Raw genomic sequence first — 22677 nt, 5'->3', positions numbered from 1 at the left:
GAATAATCTCATGTTGAGTTTTCTGTTGAATGAGTACTTCGTGGCATTACGTTATTACCTCTCTGCTGTGCCTCTGAAAAACATAAAACATTTCACCTGTTGTCTGCAAGTAGTTAATTTTTTATTGCTAAATATTTTTTAAAGTAATAGAGTTTTCAAGGGCTAAACTTAAAATTATCTGGATAGCAATTCTACCCAGAAAGTCTACCATCTGAACTTCTTTGGGAGCTGGATAGAGTCCTTTGTGAGATGAGTGGCATCCTTCATGACTGGTCCATACTGAGATGAAAAATATGCACTATAGTTTTGACTTCCCTGGTCCATCACCATCGGGACCTCACTGGTCCCAGATGAGGGATTTTGCCGGGCTAGGGGAGGTCATATGTGGCCCCCCTGTTAGTGGTCCCCCTGGCCCTGGACCAGCTGCCAGCATCCTGACTTGCTCCCTCTGTGCTGCCAGCCTCATTGCCCTGCCAGTCCCCCACACTCCCTCTCTTGCTGTGCTGAGCTACACCGCTGGGTTGTGCCTAGCAGCCTAGCTGTGAGAAGCCCAGCTGCTAGCCCTCGACCAGGATTCTCTGGTCCTGGAACATCTGTGGTCTTGTTGGACCATGGATGTTGCCTGACCAGGATTCCCAGTTGACAGAGGTTCAACCTGTACTACCTTTAATTGGATTAGGCTATGAATGGTTTCACTCAACATACTTATACAAGCTCTGCTGTAGGATTGTCACGGAAGGACTTTGATCTAGAAAATTTTTTACAGAAAGGCTACGTCTAAACTATGCCCCTCTGTCGGCAGAGGGATGTAAATGAAACACTTTGAAAGTGCAAACGAAGCGGGGATTTAAATATCCTGCGCTTCATTTGCATAATCACGTCATGGTGCTGTTTCAATTGAGGACCTTTCGAAAAGGCGCCCCGTTGTCAAAAAAACCTTGTCTAAACTGCAGTTTGTTTCGAAATGGCGTATGTTCAAAACAGCGCCATGATGCGATTATGCAAAATTAAGCACGGGATATTTAAATCCTCGCTTCGTTTGCACTTTCAAAGTGCTTCATTTACATCCCTCTGCCGACAGAGGGATGTAGTTTAGACACACCTTAAGATAGTAACCATGTGCTTTTATTTATTACTGGAGTCTTTAGTTATGATCTTGTGGGGTGTGTCTCATAATTGGAACAGTTTAGAAGTAACAGCCTCTGGTGTGAAGAAAGACACACAAATATGGCACCAGATAATGATTAATAATTATTTACAATGCTAACTATTGCAATGGATATGAAGTTCTTTAGATTAACATTTTTCAAACAGTAACGGTGGTCATCTGATCACTGGGACTTTGGAAAGTGAGAAATCTGAAGTACCAAGACATCTCAAGATGCTCAGAATCACCGTATATGGAATTAGTGGAGTAATTTTACTACTTAGTAACAAAAGCAGCAAAGCATGCATCATAAACATGTTCCTAAATTAAATAGAAGGCAGTTTTGTGGGCCAAAATTTTTGTTTGGGAAGACCTGATCAAGAATATGAGGAGATAAATAAGGAGATTTGGAACAAGTAACCATGTCTTGTATGAATTTAGCATAATTCACATCATGCACGTGCAGTATTTTTTCATATCATACATGTGCAGTGGTGTTAGATTTCAGAAAAACAATGATGGAGAAACTTTTAAAAAAAACCCAACAAATAGACTAGTAACACCTTAAAGACTAACAAAACATGTAGACTGTGGTATGAGCTTTCATGGACACAACCTAAAGAAGTGGGTTGTGCCCACGAAAGCTCATGATTCCATCTACATGTTTTGTTAGTCTTCAAGGTGCTACTAGTCTATTTGTTGTTTTTTTAAAAAAGTTTCTCCTGTTGTAGACTAACTAGGCTACCCCTCTGAAGCTTTTGAATGATGGAGAACTTAGTGAGAGATACTCAGTGAGAGAATTCCTATCCAACATTGTAGAAGGAAGCTTGGTAATCCTAAAATGCTATAAATAAGGCACATTTGACTATAATTCCTCTGACAGAGAGCAATAACAGTTATTTGGAAGAGAGGAGTTCTCCTGAAGAGAGACTAAAGTTGAATACCTTTAGAGTGGCTCAGTGATGACTAACGAGGCATAAGTCTACAATATTTCAGTGGGCATTGTATGAGGGTAGTGACTTGGGTAGTGAAAAGCGCTAGGAGCAAGAAGATAAGTAAGAGGGAGAAAAACATGAGCTTAATGTTATTAAGTTTACTTACACCATGGCTACATCTAGACTGGCATGATTTTCCGCAAATGCTTTTAACGGAAAAGTTTTTCCGTTAAAAGCATTTACGGAAAAGAGCATCTAGATTGGCATGGATACTTTTCCGCAAAAGCACTTTTTGCGGAAAAGCGTCCATGTCAATCTAGACGCTGTTTTACGCAAGAAAGCCCCGATCACCATTTTCACCATCGGGACTTTTTTGCGCAAAACAGTTTTTAGCTGTCTACACTGGCCCTCTTGCGCAAAAACATTTCCGGCAAAGGGCTTTTGCCCTAACGGGAATGTCAAAACATTTGCACAAGAAGCACTGATTTCATACAGTAGAACGTCAGTACTTTTGTGCAAAATCAAGCGGCCAGTGTAGACAGCTGGCAAGTTTTTGCGCAAAAGCAAGTGCTTTTGCGGAAAAACTTGCTAGTCTAGACACAGCACATGAGTAATTTGTGGAGTGATTTTCAAAGGGAAATAGCAAAAGCCCCCATTCTTATGACCCTTAAAACTAAACTTCACAGAAAGCTAATGAATGTATGTTTGCAGAGAGATGAATGAGAATTACCTAGTAAGTTTTTCTAGCTCTAACTCTTGATACTTTTCTAATCTCTAGAGTAGTGTAAAATGTTTATATTTTTGTGCTTTTGTCTTACAGATGTCATAGAACGGTAGCATAAAATCAGATGGGATATTAACTAGGTTTTGCTTCTTGCAGGTTCTTCTCCCAGCAGCTGGTCTGTTACAATTGCAGGATGTGAAGAGGACTTGTTGTGAGTTTTTGGAATCCCAGCTTCATCCTGTCAACTGTTTAGGCATTCGTGCTTTTGCTGATATGCATGCATGTACAGATCTATTGAACAAGGCCAACACGTATGCAGGCAAGTCTAACATGGAACAGAAAATAATCTGCTTTATTAGTGTGTTTTTGTTAAGAAAGTGCTTTTTCTAGTATGCTCTAATGAAAGGGAATGTATCCAAAATGTTGGAGATAAGTACTTGTTCTGAGACAAGTGTAGTGGCATCTATAACATTTATCACAGGAAGAAAAAGGCTTCTGGCCAAAACATTGGTTATGTGGTTACAGAGAGAAGTATATCTTCATGTTTTGTAATTGTCAGGGCCAGAAGTCAAGAAATTTGTGATCCAGCAAAGGATTCACTTAGCTTGTAACCCTTGTAGTTCTGGGCTATCTTGTATACTGGATTGATAAGTTGGTGGGGACTTTCTTGGGCTCTTCCAAGTCTCTAGTTAACTAAGCCAGTTTTTGGGCACCATGAAGATAAATACCAGTTTTCATTTTTTTTTAAATAAGCGTTTAGTTCTGTTCCTTTTGGAGACCATCTTGACAGCATAGTCAGTGTAAACCAATGTAAGCCAACTGCTAAAGCTAAAAGGAAAAAGCATATGGGCACTACTGTAGGAGGAGGCTGGGAGAGAACTAAAGGTCCCATGCACTGAACATACTCTATATATTTAAAATGAGTCATAAACCAAAATAAGCTTGGAGTGTTTCTCAAAGAATAATCTTACTATCTCTCACCAGAATTATTAGCCCAGGGGCTATTCAGAGTGGGTGGGTAAGTGGGGAGGGGGGGACAGGAATCCATTATGTTCATGGGTGGGTATAGCAAAACTCTGCTGGCCTTCTCTGAAATGAAAATCCAGGGGACTGAAGCTCACTTGAACAGCTGTGTTACTGCAGGTTTTCTTGCTACTACTGTGACTTCATTAGCTCCTACAAGCAGAAATCTCTTTTTTTACAACTTACACTAGCATTACTAGAAGCATACTGAGGACATGCTGCATAGTCCTTTTCCATAAGAACAGCCATTCTGGGTTAGACTAAAGGTCCATCTAGCCCAGTATCCTGTCTTCTGACGGTGGCCAATGCTAGGTACCCCCAGAGGGAATGGAGAGAACAAGTAATCATCAAGCGTTCTCACCCATTCCCAGCCTTTGACAAAAAGAGGCTAGGGACTCCATTCCTACCCATCCTGACTAATAGCCATTGATAGACTTATCCTCCATGAATTTATGTATCTCTGTACCCTGCTGGCTGCTCCAGTGGCATGTAAAGATGATGATGTGAGATAGAGACTGCACCAAATGGATATCCTACTGACTGCTTCTCTTCTCAAAATCTTGCCTGTCCAGCCCAAAGTTTGAAATGCTACTAGAAAAGTGCCTGGAGCTCCACTCTCCCACCTCATCCCCAGATGGAAAGGTGCCACATTTCCTAACTGCTCATATAACTTACTACCACAGTAGGCCACAAGCATACACCCCAAGAACTACCACCAGAAGGAACATCAGATGGTAGGGGTGCTTCCCTGAGGTGCTTGGGAAGGTTAGAACTCTCATGATTCCCTATTTTATTTCTTCTTACTAAATTTTATGTTGCTCCTAATACATAATGTATAAATGGCCTTGACATTCTAAAGTGCTTCTGAAATTTGAAAGCATTATCTCCCTATTTGTGAATATATTGCATAATTTTTCTGCTGTAGATTGTAAGTGTATTAAGGTTAGTACAGCTGAGAGAGAGGTGGTTGCAGAATCCATCACCCGATGAATAGTTAGCAGTCTAATGATTTTGTTTGTTTAATATACTCGGATATGTACTTTTTATGAAATTATGAATTTTTCTCAATTGCAAACTGTAGAATAATAATAAAATTCCCTAAAAGCTCTCTGAACTTATCACAGAAATGTTGGGTTGGAAGGGACATTAATAAGACATCATGCCCAGCCCCACATGCTGAGGCAGGACCAAATAAACTTAGACCATCCCTGATAGGTATGTTTTCTAATCTGTTATTTAAAAACCTCAATTGATAGTGTGTCATAGTACTCTACTAACTGCTGGGTAGTGCCCCCTTTGGCTGATTCTAGGGATCAGTTCCACCTGGTTCAGTGCCCCCTTTCTTCTCTGCCACCATTGTAGCTCTCTTTGCATTCTCAGTGCTGCAGTACTATGTGGCTGGAAGCAGACGGGCTGTAGCAGCCCCGCCCATGGCAGGGAGCAACTCTAGCCTGGCCATGGTGGGTGGCAGTGGGTAGGCGCTGCTGCCTGCCTACCTCCATTTAATCAGCTAACTGGTTAAAATTTAATTTTTTAACTGGTTAACTAATTAAGCAGGATTTTGTATCCCTACTAGCTTTCAATAGATGTTTTTCTGAAGTTAGCTGGCTCTTTCAGTGGACATCAAGGAGTCAATGGCCATTCAGACTGAAAGATTTTCTTCCCTAGAGAGGTTATGGATTAAGTAGATGTGTAGGGTAACATAAGATTCTTGTATTTTTGCAGCTTGTACTATACTATCTTGCACCAGCTCTGTAGGTGAAATTACTTCGGATTTCAATATTTGCAATCTGCCACTTCTTATGATCACTGAATAGAACTGAAAATGTATATTGCTCAAAAGAGCATTCTTGTGTAAAATCTGGTACAACTCTCTTTAAGCACACATTTTAGCAAAACCATTTTTCCAATTCTATTTTGAGCAGTAATTTCTGTTGCTATGCTTCTTTTGTCCTTGTTGCTATGATTTTGTAATGTGTTGCAGAATGCTGTTTTTTAAACATAAAAAAGTAAAGTAAATTAGATAAATATTCCAGGTGAATTTAAAATTAAACATCTGAGTTTAAGTTGGCAGAGAAAATCCTCTTACATCAGTACAATGCATTATTATTTAGCCTAGCTGATGGTCATGCATTGCCATTAGAGTAAAAAATGCTAACTAATGGCATTTGTAGTACTCAGGATTCACTGGTGATGTCCTGACAGGTCTCCTGCTCCATCTACAATAACCATTCAGCTGCATGCATTCTTGTGTTTTGCTCTCCTGTTTTCTGTGTTGACCATGTGCAATTAATCAACACAACAGACTCAGAGAGCCCCCAAAGATGACAATATCAGATAAGGATTGAAGATACTCGGCCAGGTTTATTGTCAAATGAAGTATGGTAATAGTTGTCAGTAGACTCGCCACTGAACCACTATGCATATGTACCTCCTGGCAGTGGAGGCATAGGGTTGCCAGGTGTCTGGTTTTTGAATGAAACAGTCAGGTATTTGAGCTTTCTGTCCGGGAAACAAATTGAGAAAATACTGGATATATAAATGTCCAGTATTTTCTAATTAAGTTTTTATTATTATCATGAGTATCAGTACTTAGTTGTGTACTGCCTGGCTGTTATGCTCACACAGCGTGAGTGTGTCTGTCTACCAGCTAGGCAGTATGCAACTACGCAGTAGAAAGGAGCGGGGCGGGGCTCGGATGGAATCCCTGAGGCCAGATTCGCTTATGTGCCCTGCTGGGACCATGCATGGGACGGGCAGCACTCTGGGATCTGCATGCGCCCGGGACAGCTCCACTCCCCGCCTCTCCTGCTCTCCCCATGGCCAGCCCCGCTCCCCAGCAGCCAGTTACCCTCTGGCCAGCACCGCTCCCCCCAAGCCTCTCCCAGCCAGCCCTGCTTCCTGCTGGCCAGTCTCTCCCTCCTCCCCCGCCCCCCGATTTCCTCCGGCCAGCCCCGCTCTCCCCTCCCGGCCAGTGTCTCCCCCCGCCCCTCCGGCTCCCCATCTGAGATCAAGTGTGCCCGGTATTTTTTTTTAAACCATCTGGTAACCCTATGCATGCAGCTGGATGGATTTCACCATTGCTCTTTAGACCTTAACAAGTACCTACAGAAGCAAAACTTTCTTATAGTATCTCCGGCATCCATCATTCCCTCCCTGAATTTGGGAGACCGATATGCCACTATCAACCTGAAAGATTCATCTTCCATTTGGTGATGTTTCTGGGACACAGGTGCATCCTATGTTTTAGGGTGGTTTTGGCTCACTATCACTTTGTGGACTTCCCTTTTGGCCTGGCTACAGCTCTGAGTGTGTTTCCAAAGTGCATGGCAGTTGTTACAGCCTACCTCAGATGTCAGGGTATCCAAAGTGACTAGCTTGTCACAGTCTGCTTCAAGGGGCAGGTCCAACACGATGTTTAAGTCTTCCTAGCTACATGTTGCTCTTTGGGGCTTCTGGTCAATAACATGAAGGCCACATTAATATCAGTTAAAAAAACAGAAGTCACCAGAAACAAAATACAGGACTATGTAGCATTTTAAAGATTAACTAGGTGGTTTATTAGATGATGAGCTTTCGTGGGCCAGACCCACTTCCTCAGGTCAAGAATTCCTTGATTTGATCTGAGGAAGTGGGTCTGGCCCACGAAAGCTCATCATCTAATAAACCATCTTGTTAGTCTTTAAAGTGCTACAGAGTCCTGTATTTTGTTTCAGCTACAGCAGACTAACACGGCTACATTTCTATCCGAAGTCACCAGAGCAGTGCTTACCTCAACCCACATGAGACCATTTCTGCTGCTCACCTGCTATGAGCCTCATCATAGAAATGTCCAAGTTTCCCCGGGCCACAGTGTACCTGCACCTGCTGGGGCATATGGCAGCATGCACTTACATGGTCTTCCATGCTCTGTATATGACCTTTCCAGCAGTGGATGACATTGACGTATTCCCAGTCCAGAGATCACCTGGAATAGAGAGTAACCATTTGTCTGGCGGTACTTACCTCACTCCAGTGATGGGTCAATCCAGAGAAACCCCGGAAGGAGTTTCCATTCAATAATCCCAAGCTCTCCTTCGAACTAGTGTCAGATGCCTTAGCCTCCGGCAGGGGAATGCACCTCAGAAATCTCTGGATCCAGAATCTGTGAACTCTGGTGGAAGTGAACTTGCATATAAATGTCAGGGAGCTCAGAGTGGTTTGGCTGGCCTGTGGAGTCGTCTTGATGCTCATATCAGGCAAAATGGTGCAAGACCTCATGGACAATGCGGCCTTGATGTTCCACATCAACAGCAAGGAGGAGCACACGTGTCAGCTCTGTGCCAAGAGGCTCTTTGACTCTGGGACTTCTGCATCAGCCACGACATTCATCTGGAAGCAGGTCACCTCTTAGACATCAGGAATGTCTAGCAGATCATATCAGCAAGGACTTCTTCTCTCATCATGAGTGGTGGCTTCACTCAGAGGTAGCCTGCATGATTCCCCAGAGGTGGGGAACTCTCCAGGTGGACCTATTGATCACCAGGCAAAATAGAAAATGCCTTCGGTTTTGCTCCCAGCAGATCCTGGGCAAGGGCTCCCTCTCTGATGCCTTCCGCCTGTTGTGAGCTGATAGCTGATGTATGCGTTTCTGCAAATCCCTCGTATCATCTCAGTCCTAGTAAAGATCAAGAGAGACAAGAAACAGATTATTGTGATCATCCCAGCGTGGCCTCACCAACACTGAACATGGTGATGGGCTTTCCCTGGCCTCTTGTCTGCCATCCAGATCTCCTGTCACAGGACCAGTCGTCTCCTGCACCCAAACTTTGAGTCTCTGTACTTTTGTGTGGATGTTCTGTGATTGAGCATGTTTTCCTGTTTTGAGCCAGGAAGAACATACTTGAAGTAATCTATGACATTGATTTACCTGATTAAGTGGACAAAGTTTTTCTGCAAGATGTTGGAACCCAGTATTTTCCTCCTCATGCTCTCTGGTGTAATCTGTTCTCTACTACTTGGTGCAGCTCAGGAACTAGGGTCTGTCACATTGTTCCACCAGAGTGCTGATACCAGATTTGCTAGTTACTCTGGGGTATGCTCAATTATTAGGGTTTCTCTTATGGTGAAGGTGAGGAGGTTAATAATTCTTTCAGTGTGCTGTTTGTGTTATTTATACACTCATAAGCTGTACTTCTCCCTTCTTCCAATTCCTTTCCAGTGGAGCTCTTCTGCAGGAACTACATAAACACTCAGATCCACTAAGATACTCCAGAGCATGTCAGTCAAAGCGGCAGCAGCGGCGGTTCCCCGCGCCTCTGAGGCTTTGCTCTGGCAAAGCCTCAGAGGCGCAGGACCCCCCTGCGGCTGCGGCTTCAGTCCGGGGGCCTGTGGTCTGCTGGGGACCGTCCCCAGCAGACCACAGGCACCCAGACTGGAGCGGCAGCAGCTGCGGTTCCCCGCGCCTCTGAGGCTTTGCTCTGGCAAAGCCTCAGAGGCGCGGGACCCCCCCGCGGCTGCGGCTTCAGTCCGGGGGCCTGTGGTCTGCTGGGGACCCTCCCCAGCAGACCACAGGCACCCAGACTGAAGCCGCAGCCGCGGGGGGGTCCCGCGCCTCTGAGGCTTTGCCAGAGCAAAGCCTCAGAGGCGCGGCACCCCGCTGCCGCTGCGGCTCTGCTCCCCGTGTCCCTGGTCTGCTGGGGGGGGGGGCACAGCTAGTGTGCTTCCCCCCCCCCAGCAGACCAGGCTTTTGTTTTGGACTCTGGGGCAGAGCAGCTGGGGCGCTGCCGATTGGTCCTGCAGCGCCCGTGGGCACTACTGGACCAACCCGGCAGCACCCCAGCTGCTCTGCCCCAGGTCCTGATTCAGCCGCTGCTGGTCAGTTTCAGCAGCGGCTGAATCAGGACGTCTGGGGCAGAGCAGATGGGGTGCTGCTGGGTTGGTCCAGTAGCACCCCAGCTGCTCTGCCCCAGGCGTCCCCAAGTCAGCTTCTGCTGAAACTGACCAGCGCGGACTACAGGAAGCCCCAGGCAGAGTTGCTCTGCCCCGGGCTTCCTGGAATCAGCTGCTGATCAGTTTCAGCAGCAGCTGACTTGGGGACGCCTGGGGTTCTTAAGTTGATTCTGTATGTAAGTCAGAACTGGCGGTCAGTTTCAGCAGTGTCTGAATCTGGACGCCAGTTCCGACTTACATACAGATTCAACTTAAGAACAAACCTACAGTCCCTATCTTGTACGTAACCCGGGGACTGCCTGTAAACATGCAAGGATTTTTTTTTTTGAGAAGTGATTTTATAATCTTCAGCAACAAACTAATGAAATATTTAAAACAAATTTTAAACTAAGGTCCTGTAGATATAGTAATGCACAACTGTTTTTGTCAGTAAATTCTAGGTTGGCACATGCCTGTTAAATGGTTTCTTTACTACTTAACATCTCTTTCACAGGTAATGTAATGCTAATAAATCCGGCAAGTTGGAAGGCTTTTCACTTTTAACAAATCCACCACAGGAAAAGAGTCACCAGTCTGCAAGCAACAACAGTCTGCTGTGGGAGCCTTCAGGAATGGTCAGAATAGGGATAGGAAGAGGGGACATCTTGAGCACTAAGATTCAAGGAAGGCATTCCCTACCTTTGCCTCTTATACCCGCTGCCCATGCTCAGCTGTAGGGAGAGATCTTAAATGGTTCCTCAGTCATTCTTTGTGACTGTAATAACATTGATGAGCTATGTGAGTTCTTTTTTTATGTTTCCTGTGACACGAGAGGGGGGGAACCATTATGTGAAGCTTCCTGAAGGTCTACAGAAATCTTCAATAAATGTGCCTCCTTCGATTTCTGATGTATTATTTTTTTATGGCACAGCTACAGAATCATATAAAATAACCATAAATGGTTGAAATCTATTAATGGTAGAACATGTATCTAGGCTGTCCTGAACAGCAGATCACACAAGGAGACATATTTAGGGGACAAACAGTAATTTTCATAAACTAAGCAGCAGATGGGCTATGTTAGACTTCAAACTGTTCTTCCCACAGAAATTCTGAAAATCAGTATTCATCTAAGAGAACTTTATTAATTCTTTACTAAATTAAATATACATATAGTAAAGTAGTCAGTCAAATCTTAAGCAAAAAATGCAAGTACCACAAAATCAAGAATGTCTGACCTTATACTTAAAATGAATGTATTATTAATACTCAGTTGATTCATGCTAGGGATGTTTAAATATCATGTATCTGTGTAATTGTTGGAAATTTTAGTGGATACATGTTTATACGTGCAGGGGGAGGGAGGGTTACATGTAATCGGCAACATGCTAACATCCCTAATTCGTGCATCCAAATATTTGTTGCATAATCTGTTGCTTGTATAGATAGTTTGTCATGGGAAATGGCACTGCTGAAGTCCATATTCCTAAACACTGCAGCTCAGACATTGCTACCTGTGGTTTCTGGCTGGAACAGGTAACAGGACAACTGTTTGCTGCCTTTGGATGTGTAATATGCAGGGCAAATGGCAGTATTTCTAGCAGATGACGTGAGGAAGAGAGAGGCGCCTAATAGCAGCTTCCCTTCTCTGAGTACCTGCCACTAGAACCAGATGGAGAACAGCAATTGAATTTTGTAGAGGATTTTGAATTTTGTTTTCATTGATTTGGAATGAAAACCACAAATTTTAAAATTCTCAAATAAATTTGAAGAAAACTGATTTAATTTTAATAATTAGAAAACAAAATTCTGCCTGACAGCTGACAGTGACCTAGAAGCCCTGGCTCTGTGGCAGTCTACCAAGAAGGCTACTGAGGAGCTGGAAACTTGGGAGCTGAGGCTCTTACAGCTCTTAGATCGGGGTGGCCAACCTGTTACAGACAAAGAGCCAAAATAGTGTTGGATACAGCTCAAAAAGCCAAAGGGAAAAAAGTTGTTGGCGGGGATGAGGCCCTGTCCTCCGCGTTTAGTTGAGGTGTGGATGCGGGAGCTGCAATTTTTTCTTTGAAGAGCCGCGGGTTGGCCATCCCTGTCTTGGACCATCTGCCTCTGTCAGCTCAGAGAGCTTTAGAAGCTGAAAGGAAATTAGAGTAGTTTTTGAATGCAAACTCACTGAGATCAGCACATCTCTACAGATTATATCAATTTCAACAAATTAGTGTTTTCAGGTGGAACAACATTCCAGTGGAAAATTTCTGGCCATTTCTATCTGCCACTCTATCTAGCCCCAGAAATTTCTAGGAAATATGGAAAATAGAGGTAAACTTTACAGGGAAACAGTTAAAACCAAGCCAACTTGATATTTCATGAAGCAGCAGTAAATTAGTGTGGAGTATTACTTTGAAGTTAGATTAGGGACCTAATGTTGCCAGCTCTTGCAGTTGCATTTCCTGCTTTGTGATATTTGGTGTTCAAAAAGCCCTAGATCCTGAAGTTACGCGCTCAGATGAGAACCTATTTTCAGTGTTAATGAAGTGCTTTTCTAATCCTCCTGGTTGCAGAGAGAAGCTTGAAAATGTGAGCCCCACAGGTCCCAAATCCAGAACATATATCAAAAGATGCAACCTTTTTTTTTTTTTTTTTAAATGAAAAATTTTAATCCATATTTTGGGATATTTTGGGACTTTTTAATGGATGGGGTTGGAAATACTACTTCACTTAACTTAAAATTAAGATTCTGTTGTCCCTCTTGTGGTTCTATTCGTTAATGTGAAGCACATAGGCTGTTTGGTTGTAGCAGTGCCCAAGAGATTTTTTAATTATTCTATACAGTATGAAAACAATTAAGTCTTCAGCGGTGTACCATTTTGTTACCCCAGAGACTCAGGTAAGCAAATGTTCTGTGTCTTTGACTAAGTTAAATTGTCTCTGCACAGAAGCCAGATCCGGCCTGGTGTTCTAATCACTGGTGGGATATTCACACAAAGATAAAATCAGGCTACCAAGGTTTAGGGCCAAACCATGTATTTTGAAGTAAAATAGCACAAACATGAAAGTTAAGAACAGTAAACAACCCACCCTATCCCAGGAAGAAAAGATAGACAGAAAACATCCCAATACAAAAGGGTATACTTCACAGAGGAAAGTGGCGATCGGTGCCTGCAAACTGCAACCTCGTGGCTAGTGTAAAGCCATAAGGGAGGACAAGCAGGAAGATCCCTCGAGGCAGTGCCATGTCCTCTCCAATTGAAACAGGAATGCTGAAGGGATCCTCGATCACCACATGGAATGGCTCCTATGGATCCAGTCCTGGTGGGTCCTTCAATCACACCAGCAGGTCCAAAGGAGGGTTGGAATAGATTGTAACTCAGTCCAATTCCAAGGCTCTTGCCAAATATCTGGAATGTGGGGCGTTCCCGCACGTACGGTGGCCAAACAAATCCAAGGCTTTAGACTACCAAAAGCCAAAACCATAAACCACGGATGGCAAAATGAGGAACGTCACAAGGGAAAATTGAACAGGCACATCGACAGACAGAGGAGAGATGAACCTGAGTTCTTCTCTGACCCAAGATTTTATGCTCTCTAAGGCGGGAAAAATATGGTAATGAGCTGGGGATAAGATTGGGGTCACGTGAAGCTCAAGGTGCGGATTGAGTGCACCATATTAGGGATGTATGCAGAGGTGTTAGGGTGGAGTGCAGCGTTTTGAGCCGATTACACAGATTAGAGAGGGGTGCAAAAGCAGGGTGGTGTTCATCATTCCCTAGAGTTAGGTGTGAAACTAGCTCTGAGGTAAAAACCACCACTAAACAAAATGGAGGTCTGTTAAACAAAATGGAAGTCTGTTTCACTCCCTCATGCATGTGCTGACAGCCTGTTTCAGGGCAACAATTTCTAGATAATTTATTGTTGATGAGCTATTAAAAGTTATCCCTGTTCAGTTATTGTGCTCTTCCCTATTTTGGTTTCTCATTGCAATAATTCATTTAGCTGCTGTTTCGCTTGGCTTCTGCTAACAGGGTATGTATCAAACAGTTAAAAAGATCTCCTTGGTAACCATCTAACTTTAAAGAGGCAGCAGATAACAGCTTAGTCTTTTTTGGTAACTAGAATTATTCAGATATCCATCTGCTGTGCTTCTATCGCTGGTGCATCAGGGTGCAGGTTCTCAAGTTTTCTCGGCTAACAGTAGCACTCAAGAACCTGAACCCCTTGTTGATATTGATAATCTTGTGGCTTACTTTTTCTTATTTCTCCTTTCTTACTGTATCGTTCATCTGCTCGTTTTGTTTTGTGCATTACTGTTTGCCACCCCCTTTGCTTAAAACAGTTTTCTGCTTCTTCAAACACCTGCTTTCTTTTTGTTCAGCTTTCTAAAATCTGCTTAAACTTTCCTTTAGGGTCCCCATAATTAACATTTCCTGAGTTCTAATCCTGTGTATCTTATCTTTTGTTCAGACAATGTTTTCTGAGCAAGGAATATGTATCTTCCTAGTCCATATAGTACGAAATTATGACATTGCATAACTCTTAATCAATTGTCAAAAAGCTGTTTACATCACATTATTGATTGTAGAGTAAATTGGGTACTTGAATTGCAGGAATGCTTAAATATCCTGATTAGTTTTATTAAGGTAGGATGAACCAGGGCTTCTATACCTAAGCTTTCTTTAAGTGTTGGTTTAGATTCATTTAAGGATAATCAGTTCCCCTGCTTTGTTTCCTACCTTTCCCTTGACACCCTAATGCCTCTGGCACCTGCATGACGAGCCTATAGTTCAGTTCATTCCATAGGCCTTGGATTCCAGACCTTCTCATTTTCTAACGGTATGTTTACACTACAGAGTTTTTTCAGAAAACTTCAATTACTTCCAGACTGCAATTGCGTTCTTCCGAAAGAAAATCGAAAGAACAGAGGGGGAGTTTCTGACATTGGTAATCCTCATTCTACGAGGAAGAAGCCTTTTTCCAAAAGAGCTGTTTTGGAAAAAGGCGTGTGTGGAAAGGGAAGAGGGATTTTTTTGAAAGAAGAGGAAAGAGGAAAAAGTATAGGTATCCTGGTGGCCATTCCGTTCATAGTAATCAGAGCTGACGTGAATTATAGCGTCCATTCAGTGTGGCAAGCAGATGGCTTTTTCTATGTGCTTTTTCAGTGTGGATGCTCTTTTTTGGAAGAAGTTTTTTCCGGAAGATCTCTTCCAGAAAAGCTTCTTCTGAAAGAAGCCTGCAGTCTAAACGTAGCCTACGTCTTCAGATTCTGTAAACTTTGAGCATATCCCTACATGGAATAAAAAAAGAGGATCGGAGAAGCGGGAAATACCTCCATGTCCTGATTTTACTTTACACATAAAAGTGTCTCTTGTCTGTTAGGCATAAGTGATGAGAAAATCCCAGTTAATAACCACAAGGCTACATGTTATGCCTATTTATAAGCAACTATGTTGTTTTCATTAGTCTTGTCAGAGACTCTGAGTCTAAATCAATTCTTTCAATCCATTTGGTGAAGAATTCCATCTTCATGCTTTTTTACTCTAAAGAATAGTTTTTAATACCGTCCCTCCCCCTCTGGTTCATACAGATGGTTGAGGTACTTCATTCCAACCACTGCACCTCTTGGCAGAGTCCAAACCCTCAGCTTGTAAATATTGATGATGCTTCTGCTTATGAAAGTGCTCCATCGTGGGTAAATGCTCTATGTGGGAAACTTTCTTTTACAAGGGTTTACAAAGTATCTTAAAATAAGGCATTCTCCATAGATAAGTGATTTGCTTAACTGGACTTTCAAAGAGTATCATAAAGTGATAACTGACAAAATCTGTTTAATTACAATTAAAATTGCTTCTAATGCAAGTTTTTAGTATATGGTAAAATGTGAAAAGTTTTTTTATGACATTTTTAAGTTTAACTTTAATTTTTGCCTCTGAAAATGTTTATAAAAATTGCCTTCTCTACTTTTGTAAAAGGCAATGATCAAAACTTGATGTGCTAGAAAATACTGTAAAATAAGATACTGTTTATATACTTAACCAAGTACCTGGATGTTATATGCTAAATCAGTCAAATTTTGTATATTGTTTTATTGCTGCTTATAAGCTGTTCAGTGAGGGATGCTCAAGAGAACTTTTTTTTAAACAGAACAGCATTTTTCTGATGTCGTACTTAGTGAAGAATTCCTCAACCTTGGAGTAGAACAGGTGTGCAGTTTAATATCCAGTGACAAACTTACAATTGCATCGGAGGAGAAGGTAAGATACCACTATTCAATTTATTCCTTCCTTTTGGATAGACAAAAAAAGTCAGTTGTTCACAGATCTTACATAATATTTGGATGGATTTTTTTGTTAAACCCTCAATAAAACGGTTATTGGTTACACAAATTATGATCTCTGCACTTAAGGAAGTTTTACAGAAATGCAGTCAAAGTGTTCAACCTTTAAATTAATCCCTTGACAGATTTAAGCTTTTAAGGATTCTAAGAATGCATTTAACTAGTTGACTCACAATTAAAAAGTCTAAGCTTCTAGCTTTGGGGTAAACAAATCAATACATGCATGCTACTAATACAGGAATGTGTACATAGTAATTGGCTAACAAGGGACATACAATAAATTGGAATTTGCTTTAATTTAGCTGTTCAAAATAGTGGTTTTGAGGAATTTATATATACCTGGTAATTTTAAGGTAAAATGTACTAAAGTGGACAGCTGTCAAGTTAGATTGGTCTTTAGATTTAAGAGATTTAGTGTCCCCATTTAAAAACAAAAAGAGTGGGAAAGGGCTGCAAAAGAGATTTAGATAGCTGTGTATGACTAAAACAGCTTTAAAGGTACCTTTATATTTTCCCATGCAGCCAGATCCTGATCCCATGGGAGTCAGACAGAATTCCCACTAATTTAAATATAAACAACACTTGACCCTTAAATACCTAACCATTTTGATTTGCAGATATTTTCATTTTGAACATACATATACAATGTTTTTTCCTATTTAAAAATGTGCTGATCTGTCATAGGAGAGATGCAGCCATCCCATACTATATGTACGAAGAGGAGGCTGAATTCCCCTGTTCAGATACGCTTGATGAACACAAGATGCGTGGCCAAATGATCACACATGCTTTACATAAAAAAAATATAATAAAGCCCTTTTGAGCACAGGTGGCACATGACATGATGAACTGATGACATCTGCTATTCCCACAGCTGTGAGAATCTAGTTCTCTCCCACACAGAAGTGCTTGACTTTAATATGTAAATGTGTGTTTCTAGAAAGACACTTAAAGTTTAATTCTCTGATTTTACATAAACAGTGAAGTATTGTGCAATGGGGAGAAATCACATTTTCCTTGCTCTACTTGGAGAGGGGGAAACCTTTCTTGGGTCTGGAGCCACTGGCCCACAGAAAAATCAGTCGGGAACCGTGCACAAGTGAGATGCAAAAAAAAATAAAACAACCCCAAAGCTCTCACTGATATAGCCCCCATCTGAGGAAAAAGACATTCCCTTTGCACACCAGAGGCTGGGGGGCCCAGGCTAGTAGATTTTGTGTGCTCCAGCCCCATGGAGTGACAGTAGGAGGGGCTGGCATGCCAGCAGGGGCTCCCTAATGCTGGGGGAGGAGCCCTGAGCCTCAGGGGCCAGATCCATGAAAGCTGGAGACTGAATGTGGCCCCCGGCCTTAGGTTCCCCTCCCCTGCCCTAGTTGGCTGCTTCTAAATTTGAGTGGGAGTCTAGTTTGGTGACAGGAGCAAAGAAGCAGGTGAATTAGTTATGGTAGTTCTGGACTTGAAGACCTTAAGAAAAAGCAGGGTGAGAAAATAGATTTACTTGGATGCAGGCTTTTATTGACTTTACAGCACTAACTAAACTAGCTCTTATGGGAGAAGTTCTGATTTGATTTGTTGACAGTTTTTCTAATAGTGAGAATTAATTGACAGTGTCTACTGGGGGGCTCTCATTGAAGAACAGTAAAGTATACAAAGGGTTAAATAAATATGTTGAAAGGATTGGAGTAGGAATTTTATACACGCTCCTATTTTTATACTTCAGGAATATTAGTTCAAGTGAAAATAGGCTTTGGGGGCACACTTGTACATTCATGAAGTACACTGATGAATTTGTAAAACGTGGGGTCTCATGGCATGTGTTTGTTTTCTGGAAGGTTTTTGAAGCAGTGATCGCATGGGTAAACCATGACAAAGATGTGAGGCAGGAACTAATGGCACGCTTGATGGAACATGTTCGGTTGCCTTTGCTTTCCCGAGAATATTTAGTTCAGGTAAGCAAAACAAATAAAAATTCTTGCAAGAATTTACACACTGGTTTTATTGGAATTGTGTATGTCAGCAACCTTATTCTTAAATCATAAAGGCAGTGCAATTATGCAATCAACAAATAATTAAAAATAAACTACCACTGAATCAAATGAAGGATAGCAAAATTAGATAAAACATCACAGTAATTTAATTGTGTTTTAGTCTAATTGTAATTCTATACAAATAGTTTCAAACAAATGTTTCCTTAATCATATTGTACATATGTGATTATTAATCTGAGTTTAGGTTTGATCTTTGTTTTGTAATCTCATCTCTCAGGGTGTCTCTAGACTACAGGTTTTTTTTTTGAAAAGGTGGCCTTTTTTTCAAAAAAACCTTCCCTTGTGTCTACACTGCTGCTGCGTTCTTTCAAAAGTAAATCGAAAGAATGCAGCAATTTTTTTCAACCGCGGAAAATCTCATTTTATGAGGAAGAATGCCTTTTTTCGAAAATGCTTTTTCAAAAAAAGGCACTAGGTAATGCAAACTGTGCTTTTTCGAAAGAGAGCATCCAGACTGCCTGGGTGCTCTCTTCCAAAAAAGCAACTTGCTTTTTTGAAAGTACTGGTTGTAGTCTAGACGCTCTTTTCCGAAAAAGCCTCTTTCGACAGAGACTTGCAATCTAGACGTAGCCTCATATAGCACATCTTTTGTTAGTGATTTTTTTCATGATTTTAATGGATAAAAGTTAATGTTTACATTTTAGTACATGGTAGCTAATATTTTATCATTTTTAAATATGTAGAATTTGGTGTCAAAACAGTTTTGTTTTATGTCACTTAGATAATCTATAGTTTTGCAGATTTTTGTACAGTTATCACTTTATCTAACATAAGCAACTTTTAGTTCCCCAAGATGTCAATTAACTATGATAAGCATCCTGACTCTAGTCATACCTTATGATCTGACTAGTGTCAGGATGCTTATCAGAGTTAATTGACATCTTTGGGAACTAAAAGTTGCTTACTGTATGGTGGAAATATGAGCAACATTTCTTCACTCTCTTTCTTCCTATTAATCTATATTGAGTTTGTTTAATAATTTTCCTGATGGTCAAGAGAATCGTATTAGAAACATTTGCCATTGCCTAAAATTGTATCTTTCATTTCATAATAAGAAGGGTTGATATTCTTCCATATTTTCCCCAGGGACATGGCATATCAACATCATGATGTTTCCAGCCTTTCACTGGCTGTGGTATGAGCTACACATTCAGTGCTTTAATTTTTTCCTGTAATGTAGGGTTATTTCACTTCAGTTTTGTGATTTATGTTTTACTTGAAAGTGCTGAGATCTTGTCAAACTTTCATTAATGCACAGAGGGTTGAAGAGGAGATGTTGGTAAAGAACAGCAGTGCATGTAAAGATTATCTCATTGAAGCTATGAAGTATCATTTACTGCCATCTGAGCAACGAACATTGATGAAAAGTACTCGAACCAGATTGAGAACACCTGTAAGCCTTCCAAAGGTAAAATCTTTAACTTCTAAGATGTTGCTACCTTCATACTGAGTTTAGTCTGAAGTCTCCCATTGCCAGGTATGGTGAACCACAGCCAATGTGAGCTATGAGCAGATGTACCTACAGCCACTCAGGTTAATAAATCATCTGTTAGCCCACCAGGAGCTAAACCATGTCCAGCCATGTCCTAAACTGACTGACAAAAAAACTTATTTTGGAGTTTAAAAATCATAAATGTCTGCGGTGTTAACGTGTTTTGGTTCTTCAAGGAAAATGTTCTAGAACTGTACCATTTTGAACCAGAGAAGTTATGTTACTGCTATCATAGTAATTGAAGTTATGGGTGTAGGGTTGGGTCAGGGAATGTAAGCTTGAATAAAATTATAGAGTTGTACCTTCTGGAGTATTTTAAATGCCTAGGCTTCTCTCCTCTTTCACCTAAAATACAGAAGAAGCTTGATCACAGTACTAGTATTCTAACTGCAAAATAGGAGCTAGATGTCAATGCAGTTCCTGTGACTGTTGCACGTTCATTGAAGCTTTACAATTAGTGTTCCCTCCGGAGGACCAAATCAAAGGCTAGGTTCTGCTCTGTGGTGCATATTCACAGTCCTCACTGACTTCATCTAAAAGCTGTATTCTCCCACTTGAGGGTAGAATCAGTCCCCAAAAGCTTCCAGCTCAGTATCCTGAGCTTCCTGTATAATGTGCTTATCACAACTGAATGCAATAGCTGGGTGGGAGGAAGAAAAGAAGATGTGGCTCATTTCAGAGTATTGTCTGCATTTGGCTTATGAGGGAGGGAAAAGGAGCCATGAGAGGAAATAAGTGGCCAGACCAGGTGGGGGCACTGCCCCACCAGGTGCAATGGAGGAAGGGGAGGTTTATAACCCTCACATTCTGGAATGAACTCTCATGTCACTAATCCACATCATTCATTCTCCTACCCAGGAGATCAGCATTTAAGCATGATTTTTATGATCTGTTGTTGGCATTGCACTAGTAAACTTTGTCTCTTTTGGGATTGGTAAGAAATTTTTCCCCATTGGCAGATCCAGGGTGGATTTTTTTTATCAACTTCCCTCCAGCATTTCCGGGACCTGGTAAGATAGGTAAGGTAAGGTCAGGATGTTGTAACTTAGCATTAGCAGGTGTGGCAGGAGTCCCATGAAGGATTTGTTACAGAGGGGCTTTGTAGAGGATTCAATAAAGAACTAAATAAATTCATGGTGGTTAGGTCCATTAGTGACTATTAGCCAAGATGGGCAGGGATGGTGTCCCTAGCTTTTGTTTATTCAAGTTGGGAATGGGCACTGGAATGGATCACTTGATGATTTCCTGTTCTGTTCATTCACTCTGGAGTCCCCTGGCATTGGCCACTATCACAAGACAGGATATTGTACTCAGTGGACCTTTGGTCTGACCCGGTATAGCTGTTCTTATTCATTAATAATCAGGAGTTGAAAGTGGATTTAGAGGAAGGCATCACTTAATGAAACTATGAAAAGGGAAATTAGGGCTCCTAATGCCTGGTATGATAGGAAAACAACTCTGCCTTTCTGTCTTCCCTCCACCCACCCTGAGCCTTCATACAAGGGGTAACATGGCAGGGGCCCAGCAATGAGTTGAGAACCAATTTGGAAAGGGTTCTGATAGCAGATCTCCCAAATAGGTGGAATTATTGATGAACTGCACTGTGTGATTTATTCCCAGCTGTAACTGACTAAAGTTGATTAAACTACATCCATTGCATCTTGTGTTTATTCCTGTGTGACCAAGACTAGGGATGTAAGCGACTAGTTATCAGATAAGCAAAAGCTTATCAGATAGTCAATTAGTCCCTCGACTAGTCACTTCCCAGAGAGAGCAAGAGGGAGGAGCGGGAGCCAGCTTAAAACCCAGTTCCCCCAGCATTATCTCTGCGGGGGGTAGCGGGATAGCAGGGACCGGGCATGAGCCAGGAATCAATTGATTCCCGATTAGTGCCCAGTCCCAGATGCTGTGTCTCTGCTTTTTAAATGTATTAAGAGCCAGGTGGCTGTTAATACACATTTAAAAATCAACAGTGCAGCGGGGATTCAAGCTGGGACAGCTGATTCCTGGCTCACACCAGCTCCCCTCAATTGTGCCCCAGCCTTTTAAATGTATTGAAAGCCTACGAGCTCTGAATATGTTTAAAAGGCAGAGCCTCAGTGGGGTTAGCTCCTGGGGTGGAAGCTAGCCCTGCTGCATCTCCCTTTTTTATCAACTATGCAACTAGTCAATGGAAAATCCATCAACTAGTAGATTAGTGGATTAAACTAAATTTAACATCCTTAGCCATTACAATCTGAATCTTTCCCATACAGCAGGTATTTGTTGTCTTGCCTCAAATACCGCCTTTGGTGAAAGATCACAGATTGTGTGTTTCAGAACTCTTTCAGAACTCTTTGTATTTTTTCTTAAGGTATTAGGCACATGTTTGGATGAAATATCTTTTGATTATGGGCTGTACAGATAATTTTTTTTTTTTTTAGAACTTAAAAAGCTTTTCAGATATTCCCATATGTTCAAACAAACAGTGAAAATTGATTCCCTTATAGTTGATGATGGTGGTTGGAGGACAGGCACCAAAGGCTATTCGCAGTGTGGAATGCTATGACTTCAAAGAAGAGCGCTGGCATCAGGTGGCTGAACTCCCTTCCAGGAGATGTAGAGCAGGTATCTAATATGTAACCTAAAGACACTGTCTACAGCAGTATTTAAGATTATGCTTATAAGTTATTGTTTTCTTTACTATTAATTCTACATGCCCTGAGAAGTGCTGAGTATGGACTTCAGTGGGAGCTGCAAGTGCTCATTACCATTAAAATTCAGACCACTTAATTAAATTACATTTTAAATATGGATTTAGATGTCTAACGTTAGATCACCCAGTTGGGAAAATTTGGCCTGTATCTTTGTGCTTCAATTCCCAGTCTGTAAAATAGATCTTGCAATGATGCTCAGGATAAATCCATTCACATATATGAATTGATTCGATAGTGATGAGCATCATTGTTTTATGTTTAAGTTGAAGAATATGGAGAGAACCATTATGTAAAAATACTGTTTTTTAAAATGGCACTTAATGTAATAGATGTAAGAAGCTGTAAGCAGAGATGAATCCAGCCTGTACAAC

General features: G+C 41.5%; 1 protein-coding gene across 3 annotated transcripts in view; it reads left to right on the top strand.

The window, feature by feature from the left end:
* The window catches only part of KLHL2 (kelch like family member 2), a 78626-nt gene that overhangs the window by 44783 nt on the left and 11166 nt on the right, over positions 1–22677 (top strand). For all 3 annotated transcript variants that reach the window (XR_016349442.1, XM_006111707.5, XM_075930150.2), the window contains 5 exons: positions 2963–3125; positions 15878–15987; positions 17903–18019; positions 19377–19526; positions 22100–22217. Coding sequence is in view for 2 of the 3 variants with exons in the window: in XM_006111707.5 (XP_006111769.2) it covers positions 2963–3125; positions 15878–15987; positions 17903–18019; positions 19377–19526; positions 22100–22217 (658 nt within the window). In the remaining variant the exon portion in view is untranslated. The remainder of the gene's footprint in view (positions 1–2962; positions 3126–15877; positions 15988–17902; positions 18020–19376; positions 19527–22099; positions 22218–22677) is intronic.

The sequence above is a fragment of the Pelodiscus sinensis genome, chromosome 4 (genome assembly GCF_052426305.1).
Source record: "Pelodiscus sinensis isolate ZL-2025 chromosome 4, ASM5242630v1, whole genome shotgun sequence".
NCBI classification, from domain to species: domain Eukaryota; kingdom Metazoa; phylum Chordata; order Testudines; family Trionychidae; genus Pelodiscus; species Pelodiscus sinensis.
Note: the sequence above shows the minus strand (reverse complement) of the source record. Positions and strands in the feature narration are given on the sequence as shown.